The sequence below is a fragment of the Sturnus vulgaris genome, chromosome 1, assembly GCF_052056855.1.
Source record: "Sturnus vulgaris isolate bStuVul1 chromosome 1, bStuVul1.hap1, whole genome shotgun sequence".
NCBI lineage: Eukaryota > Metazoa > Chordata > Aves > Passeriformes > Sturnidae > Sturnus > Sturnus vulgaris.
The window spans coordinates 8,567,824-8,576,734 of NC_142243.1; the positions used below are offsets into that span (position 1 = coordinate 8,567,824).

The 8,911-nt window shown below is 58.1% G+C and overlaps 1 protein-coding gene across 1 annotated transcript; it reads right to left on the reverse strand.

Annotated features, from left to right (window-relative positions):
- Positions 1 to 201: 201 nt before the first annotated feature.
- MNX1 (motor neuron and pancreas homeobox 1) lies at positions 202 to 3,381 on the reverse strand. Its single transcript, XM_014872272.1, has 3 exons — positions 2,778 to 3,381; positions 630 to 790; positions 202 to 537 (listed from the first exon to the last, which is right to left on the reverse strand). The coding sequence occupies exons 1-3, from the start codon at positions 3,379 to 3,381 to the stop codon at positions 202 to 204; spliced, it is 1,101 nt and encodes a 366-aa protein (XP_014727758.1).
- Between the last annotated feature and the right edge of the window lie 5,530 nt (positions 3,382 to 8,911).

Sequence of the window (8,911 nt, forward strand, 5' to 3'; positions counted from 1 at the left end):
GCAGGGATGGGGGAATGGGGGAGCTCAAGTTTTGTCTGGTTTTCAGTCAATAATAACACTGTATTCACGATAAATCCTCTTCCCCGCCCGGCATGCCGAGGATCCTCTTCTCCATCCCTCTCCAAGCAGGGAGAAATCAGAACAAGGGGGAGCGGGACCGGTGCCAACCAGGAGCGGCGGGACCTGGGCGTGCGGGGGAGCTCACTGGGGCTGCGCCGGGGCTGCGTGCCGGCCCCGGGGCTGCGTGTCCTCCTCGTCCGCCTCGGAACAGTCGGAGGAGTGGTACGGGCAGCATCTCCCGGCCGCCGCCGCCGCCTCCTCTTCCTCCTCCTCCTCTTCTTCATCTTCAGGTTCGCTGTCGGGCAGCTCCCGCATCCTCCTCCCGGCGCTCTTCTCGGGGGCGGGCAGCAGCAGGTCCTCATCCCCCTTGTCCTCGCCGCCGCCCCCCTTCTGCTTCTCGGCCTCCTGTGCCGCCTGCTCCTTCGCCTTCTTGCTGCGCTTCCACTTCATGCGCCGGTTCTGGAACCAGATCTTCACCTGGGGGACACAGGACACAAACACATCCCCTCATCCACCGCCCGCCAGGGCAGTCAGGCCCGCCCAGCGCCGGCGGGGCCGACGGCACTCACCTGTGTCTCGGTCAGCATGAGCGACGTGGCCACCTCGAAGCGCTTGGGCCGCGAGAGGTACTTGTTGAGCTTGAACTGGTGCTCCAGCTCCAGCAGCTGCTGGCTGGTGAAGGCCGTGCGGGGTCGGCGGCACTTTCCCAGGAGGTTGGACTGCGCCTGGGCTGGGGAAGGAGAAGGGGGAGTGCGGAGGTGAGCGCGGAGCCGCGGCCGCGCATCCCCCGGGAGGGCGGTGGGAGTGGGGAGGCAGGGAAGGCTCTTGCTCTGGAAGCAAGGCTGTGCCATTCCGCACCGGAGCACGGACCGAGGTGGGGATCTCCTCCAGCCCCTCTGACTCCGGGGTTTCTCGGTTTCTGCAGTGTCAGGGGAGCGCCCACAGGGACCAAAGGAAAAAAAAAAGGAATTAAATTGGATCTTTTAAATAAAGGAAAATATGTCTCTTGATTTCCCAAGAGCCTAAGAAATGCGAGACAATAAACCGAAGCCAGGGATCGCGGTGAAGGGGCACGGGGCTCTCCGGGGAGAGGCAATTTGCTCCATTTAATGTTTTAGTTAAACCTGCCTCACTCCCTGCCCGCCCGTATCCGTTTAATTAACGGGATTGCAGGCCGGCACACCTCCGGCGGGCCGGAACCAGGACCGGGTCCGGGGCCCGCTCTGCGCCCTGCAAGCGCCGGGCACCGGCTGCCCCTCGGAGCATAAATCAACAGCGAGGACTAGAAAACTGTCCTGGAAACGAGGGGGAAAAAAAACCCAACAAAACATTTTCCGCATTAAAAAAAAAAAAAAATCAAATTAAACTACGGATTTATTAGATAGGGGAAACAAAACATCAAATAAGGACAAAAAAAGACTCAGCCACAAGAAAGCGGGAACTGAGCCTCTTCGAAGGCCCCGACGCCCCTGGGCATGCGACCCAGCAGCGCTACTGCCCATTTCTTAAATTATTTAGATACTATGGCTTTAGTTTAGAAAAATAAAAAAATCTGAGAAAGGGTGGCTCCTGCTCCCCGGCTGCGGTTGGAGACAGCTCGCTAAAGCGGCAGAAAGAAAAGGACAGTGTCCGCTCCCCGCCGCAGCGCCCGGGAGATTTTCTCACCGCGGTGCGATTTTCCGAGACTCGTTTTGCTCGGTTATTTATTCCCCTCTGCTTCTTGTTTGAGAGTCAGGGCTCTAACAGCTCTCCTAATTATTTTTTCTTCTTGAATGTTCCAGTCTAAACAACCTCAATTCGAGAGAAAACAATGGACTTTTTTGTCTGCGAATGTGTGTGCAGAGTAGGAGAAGGGGGGGTGAAAAATCTCAATTCTTTTCCTGGCATGATTTTCGTAAAACTACACCTCCGGTATTGTTAAATCGGCCATTCCCACCGAGAGCTCACACCTCCGAAAACGATCTTTGCTTAAACCAGATGCACTCAAGTTCCCCATCGCCGCGAGGCCTAGAGCTCAGCACCGCGCTTTGCTGGGACTCCGCGGCTGCCTGGTTCCATCCAACACTCCCAGCTCTTCCTGGGCCCAAACCTAAACCCTTCCGACTGTACTTCATTCCCATTCGTTTTCTCCAGGGAATGCAGAACCCCAAAAATTTTGGCCGATCCCAGATCCTCCCTACACCCCTCTGCCTAGGAGGCCTAACATTATTATTATACGCCTACTTCTGATACAGGAGAAATAAAATTAAGAACAGTGAGTGAGTGATGCGACCTGTCACCTCACTTTTGAGGGGGTTATATTGAGACTAGGATTTTGGGGATACTATAAGAACTCCTGTTCCTGTCCTGTCCCCACCAACCCCCCACCTCCCCTCCTCGGCGGCTTTTACGTTCCGGGAACGGCGAGAAAGAGATTTGCAAAGGCAGGGAGCAATTTGTCACCTTCCCACTTAACCTGCCGTGAGAGGCCAGGCTGTCCGGGGCTCCTCAAGCGCGGAGAATGGCGATGTGACCGCACATTCCCGTTTCCCATTGCGGAGCGCTATTTCTTTCCGTTAACATAAATTTTTCAAAAATTAAAAGCTTCTCTCCCAGTTCAAATCTGCAGCTTGTTTAGGCGGGGGCAGGAGGGAAGGAGGCAGCTCCCGGTAGGCCCTTGCAGCGGGACAGGGGATGGAGGGGACGCGGCCGCGGTACGGAAAGAGGCAAATACTCACAGTTGAAGTCGGGCATCTTGGGCAGGATCATGCCCGCGGTGGAGGCCCGCAGCCACTGGTCCAGCTGGAAGGTGCCGGCGCTGAGCTTGATGGGGTCGGCGGCGGGGTGGGAGGGGTGCGCTCCCTGCACCTGCGAGTAGGGGTAGGAGAGCGCCGGGTGCTGCCCGCCCAGCGCCGAGTACCCGTACACCGGGTGCCCGTAGAGAGCCGCCTGCGCCGGCATACCCGGCCCGCCGGGCGCCGCGGGGTGCAGTCCCAGGGCCATGCCGGCCGCCGAGGCGTGGTGGTGCGGGTGGGAGCCTGTGCCCGCCCCGGGCAGGAAACCGGGCTTGGGGACCAGGGCGCAGTGGGCGGCCAGGAGGCGCGGCGGAGAGGGGCTGTCAGTGCGCAGGCAGTCGGCGGGGCCGCCGGCGGGGTGCTCGGAGGAGGATGAAGAGGACGAAGAAGAGGAGGACGAGGACGGAGGGCTGCCACTCCCGCTGCTGCTACTACCGCTGCCGCCCAGCGAGGTGACCAGCGCCAGCGGCGCGCTCTGCCCCGCCGCCGCCTTGGGGGGGTCGACAGCCAGCAGCGCGTCGATGCGGAAATTTTTGGATTTTTCCATGGGAGCGCCGGCGGGAGGCGGCTGGGGACCGTGCGGTTGCCCCGGGCCGGCCGCGTCTCCCGGCGGCGGCGGGCGGCAGTGCGGCCGCGCTCCGCGGCGCGCCCCTTCAAGGGCCGCAGGCGGCTCCCATTGGCCCCGCGCCGCTGCGGCTTCGCTCGCCATTGGTCGAGCCGCCCACCCGTCACCGCCGAGAGCCCGCCCCCTCCGCACAGCCCGCTCGGCGGGCGGCGGCACCGGGGCACGGCCCGGGACACCCACGGGAGCATCCCTGGGGAACGGCTCGGGACACTCATGGGGGACATCGATGGAGAATGGCCCGAGACACCCACGGGAGCATCCCTGGGGAACGGCTCGGGACACTCATGGGGGACATCGATGGGGAATGGCCTGGGACACCCACGGGAAACACCCATGGGGAATGGCCCGGGACACCTACGGGAGACAGCCCGCTCCCCGCAGAGAAAGCTCTCCCAGCCACGGCAGTGTGCGGATCTCCGCCGGCCGCGCTGGCTCTGCCGGGTGTCCAATGACAGTTTTCCACCGTTCCCGCACCCGGCAAATATTTGCCGTAAACGCGCCGCCGGCCGCTTTTTAACGAGTCGGAAAGAATAAACACCTGCGGGTCAGGGAGTCACCCTGCCACCAAATCCCGGGTCTGTCAACAGCCTTATTACACCTGCCTATCTAAGGCAAACAGCCTCGGACAGAAAAGGGAAAGAGCAGGCCGAGGGATCTCTCTTTACCGGGGGGGCCACGGGGACCCCCGCCCTGGCCGTGTGAGGGAAAGGTCACGAAGCGCTGCCAAGGCAAACACGTTCTCCTTTTGAAAGTTCTCCCCTGTGGAGAAGTGTCTCGGCTGCGGGAAATGCCCAAATCGCGGCTCCATCGCCGTGAGCCTCCTGGGAGGGGGCGCTCCGCACCCGGTGGGGGGCGGTGGGACTGTGCCCAAGGGCTGCCGGGGCCACCATAACCAAAGGTGCTGTCTCCCCCTGCTCCTGCCCCTGAGGTGGGAAAAGTAAAAGCACTGAAAAGAGGAGAGGAAATGGGGAAAAGAAAGGGAGAAAGGGAAAAATGAGGAAGAGAAACGGAGTCAAGTACTACCAACAAAATTTCTGATAACTTTGGCCGGGTCTCCTTGCCACTACTCCGTGGGAAGGAGGCCCGGAGCGCCTCTGCGGGCTGTGCACATATACAGGCATACAGAAAACGCACCCTTTGCTCAGTGCTCTCATAGTCTCCTTTTCCCCTGCACCTTTTTTCCCCCTCCTTGACCTCACTAGAGTCCCCAGACACGGTCACACGACAGACACAAGCAGGACAGACATGTGGACACAACTCCAGCAGGCACACGGACGCACCTGTGCATAGGCCTGGCACGATGCACACGCGTGGCACAGCAGTCACACACACAGCATCCGCACACGGGCACCGGAGAGCAGATGCTCCCGAACGGCCGCTGCCACTCGGGAAACCCCAGCACGCACCGGGCACAGCCCGCACACCCCGCGGGGCCGGGGTCAAGTCTCGCAGTCGCACAAGACTTCAGTGCCCCCCGCTCTCCGGGATGAAGAGGGAATCACCGAGTGGCAGGATCGTTTTAGTCAGCCGCTTCGGTTTTGTCGGGGCTCTGAGGGGCTGAGGAGGCCCCAGGGAATGGCGGTCGCCCCGGGCATCCCAGCCGGTCCATTGACCGTCACTTTGTGTCCCACGCACGGGCAGTCCCAGAGCATCGAGTGGCCGGACCAGGGGCTTGTCCCTGTGACAGATTGCAGCGGAGGAGGAGGGTGATGGACCCGCGCCCGCCTCCTTCCCAGCGTCCCGGTCCCGGCAGGGATGAGGGCCACCCCCCTTCAATGTGTGGTGTCCAGCCCGCTGGACACGGGGACGCGGCTGTCACCGGCCGGGCGCCCCAGGCAGAGCCGGTGCCGGTTCCCGATGCCCGGGCCGGCGGCGCCGGGGCTGCGCGGGCGTGCGGCGGCTGCGAATTGTCCCGCACGCAGGGACACTGACACTGCCTCGGGTACAGCGTGCGGCGCCTTCTCGGGGCATTTTGGAGACGAGGGACCGAGCTGCAGGGGAAACCGTCCAGTGTCAGCAGGGAGCCACGGGCACAGGGCTGAGCTCCGGACACCGGTGGGGACGCGTGTCCGCCGCCGGAGGGGATGCGCGGCTGGCAGTGGCCAGCAGTGGAGGGCGGGCGGTGTCGTGAGCGCTTCTCCGGGAGGCGATGGGGCAGAAGGCGCGGCCGGCTGGTGGGGGACGAGGACCAAGGACGGGGGACCATGAGACTCCGGTCCATCACCGCCCCGGGGGCGGGCTCAGACTGGCCGCCCCGTCGGGTCACCCCGCGCCTTTGGCCCGGGTGTCGCATCTTTTGGCTGATGGATATTTAGTGCTTGGAGAAGGATTTCGATTTTCAGACTTTTTTTTTCTTCTTCTTCTTTTTTTTTTTTTTTCCTTTTTCTTTTTTTTTTTTTTTTAACGAGTGCCATTTAAAAAAACTCCTTTCCTTTCCTTTCCTTTCCTTTCCTTTCCTTTCCTTTCCTTTCCTTTCCTTTCCTTTCCTTAAACCTTTTTATTGTTTTTCCTTTTTTTTTTTTTTAATTTCTGCAATTTTAAAAGCCCTTTTTTTCCTTCCCGCGCACCGTCCCGTTCCGTGTGTTTGTCCCCACAGGTGCCGCAGGGCATCCGGGCCTGCTGAACTCCCCGCGGCTCCCGCACCTGTGTTGATCCAGTATATTGCCCGGGAGCCAACAATGCGCGGTTATCTCGGCGGAGATAGCGCAAGGAGCGCGCTCCCCCGACACCTCCGGGTGGTCCCTTTCAGCAGAGCCCCGCTGCCCCGGCCGTGGGCAAACAGATGCCTATCTCGCCTTTTGAAAAGCCGGGGCGGTGCAGGGCACTGGGGTAAATCCCGGTGGGAACAGCCCGGAGCCTTGCGATGGGGGTGTCTCTCATTTTTCCGAATTAACTCCCCCGATATCCCCAAAGCCGTTACCAACCACAGGCGCGGGGCCAGCGTTATTGCCAAAAACACATATTACACTGCGACATTCTGTAAATGAGATAATGATACATAAACCTCCCTGATAAATGTGACATCCTCGGGATGTCTCCTCTAAATTAGCCGCTTGCATTGACTGCTAATAATGGTGAGTTTATGAAAGCAATTTCAGTGCAAAAAGCACAGGGTCTTCTCGGTCTAATCAGCTGCCTCTCCTAATGGATGAGGGGGTCAGGCGGAGAATTATTGACACTCTGCTGCCCTTAACCTGTTTCCCAATAAAGCTGATTAGTTTTTGTCAATTCATCAGCTAACCACTCTCGCCGGGACTGCATCAAAGCCTTATTTGCTCAGGGGAAATCAACAAGTCACAGATCAGATCCATTACGGAGCAGACCCGGCTGCTGGCGGCTCCCGCGCCGGGGCCGCTCCTGGGCCGGGGGCTGCCCCGGCCCGTTCTGGGGGGAAAATGACCCCCTCCAGGTGCTTGGGCTGGGACAAACACCCTCAGGCACCTGGAAAACGCCTCTGTGTTATCAAACTTTTTCCTTTCGCCCGGCGAAGAAGTTGAGGTTGCCGGGAGGGCTCTGGGCAGGTCCCAAATTCAGCTGGGTCTCCACCAGCACCTTGCCCCTCCTGGGGTCGCGGGGGGCGATCGCCTCCGCCCGTCCCTCCCGGGGAAAGGGCATTTCATGCACTCCGAGATCTCCGAGCTGCAGAGAGGGGCCGGGCTGCCAAAACCCTGCCTTCACCTCAGACCGCACATCTGGACAAAAAGCTAGCTATACCTTAGGAGGCCGGGATACTTTTTCTGGATGTTTTTTGGTTGTTTTCTTTTTTTTTTTTTTTTCCTCCCATTTTCCAAAGTTTTGCTTGGATTGCTTTAGACTTGTTCTTCAAATAATGTCAAACAAAAATTTAAAATTTATTCCTGCTATCGCTGCAATTCCCGCATCAGTCGCGGTTTGTATGGAATAACGGACGCTGGACAGTTTTTGTTCATCCACAGGAAAACAACAAAAAGCCCACCCAGTGTGTGCTGTCCCTTTAAACCCGACCGACAGCCTCTCAGTCCACCCCCCTTCAATTTAATTTCATTAAAACAGAGCATGAATATTTCTATTAAACCTAAAATGAAATATGAAGCCATTTAGACTCTGCCTGCACCAATCACCCAGATTTATGACTTTTATTCATCACATCAAGAGCTGGGAAAAATGAATTTTCTTCACCCAGGAAGGAAATAAAAACCCTGCCTTGGTCATTTCCAGAAAGCTGTTAATTTGCCCGTGTGGTAATTACTTTCACAATTAACTAAAATACAAATCAACCTGACAAATTGGGTTAGTTTATATATTAATTAGCCAGTTTAAATTTATTCATTATAAAAAGACAATTTAAGAGGACCTCGGATGTCTGTTTTATCGCAATAAATTATTGTTAGGAAATGGGGGCTAATAAAACATCACCGCACTCGAGGGCACCGCGCGGGGCTTCCGCGGGCCGGAGCGCGGCTCTGCGCGGGGGCGGAGATGAGAGCGGAGGAGAGGGAGAGGGACCGGGGCCGTGCCCCGCCTCCAGCTGCGCTGATTTAACACTCCGTCGATAGGATCATTCGATGCCTTTTAGCTTGTGATCTTTATAAATGTCCCGCTATTAAATTAGAAAATGATTCTCTCCTCGTTTAATTGTATTCTTTCGTTTCTTATTTCCAATTAATTAGTCCTATCGACGTTGCAATATTTTAAGTGACTGGAGTCCGTTTACAGTTTAAAATATATGGGTCAGCGCGTGCAATTTTAGACGAGGCAGAACTATATAATGTGGGTTTTAACTACTCTTCTCTCATACGTCTTGAACATCTGGCTAGATGCATCGCTGGGAAACACCGCGCGTATTTTACGCGCTGGGGACCGGCCCCTTCCGTGCTCCGCCCGCGGCCGCGGGGGCAGCGCGCAAGAGCGACTCTCTGAAAATCGCTTGCGCGGCTTCGTCCGCCGCCGCTGCGGGCAAACCGGGCTGTTTGGGGGCAAAGCTGAGGGTTTGCTTTGTTTTGCTTCGTTTTCCCGTGCAGTTCCGGGGCTGTAAAACGCCTTTTGGGCTCCCTTCGGCCCCCCTCCTCCGGGGGGCCCCCCCAGTGCCGGCAGCTGAGGGTCTGTTCAGGGACACCTCCCTGCCCCGCCTGCCTGTCCCGTGCAGGAGCCTGGGCTGGGAGCTAAAGAGGGAATTAAATTTGTATGAAAATCAGCAGCCCTCTCTTGGCTGGGGTGATCTGCAGGGCCCTCCCGCAAAGCACTGCCCAAGGGGATGGGAGATGTGTGTCCCTCCTGCGGCAGAAGCAGCTGGTGGGGGGGAGCCTGGTGCTCTTTCTCCTTCCCTGCTCCTCTCTCCTGTATAGGAAAGATCCCTAAAAGCAGCCCTAAAACACAGGTTGGGCAACACGGGTGATCTTGGTTAACGCCTTTCCTGGGTCATGCTACCCCCTGTGCAGGACCCCTCCCCAAGCAGCCACAGACTCTATGCAGT

Excerpts from the sequence above, each read along its gene's own strand:
- MNX1 (XM_014872272.1), bottom strand. The coding sequence starts at position 3,381 with ATGGAAAAATCCAAAAATTTCCGCATCGACGCGCTGCTGGCTGTCGAC. Across the intron at positions 791-2,777 it reads CAAGATGCCCGACTTCAACT|CCCAGGCGCAGTCCAACCTC; the intron begins GTGAGTATTTGC and ends CTCCTTCCCCAG. Across the intron at positions 538-629 it reads TCATGCTGACCGAGACACAG|GTGAAGATCTGGTTCCAGAA; the intron begins GTGAGTGCCGTC and ends TGTGTCCCCCAG.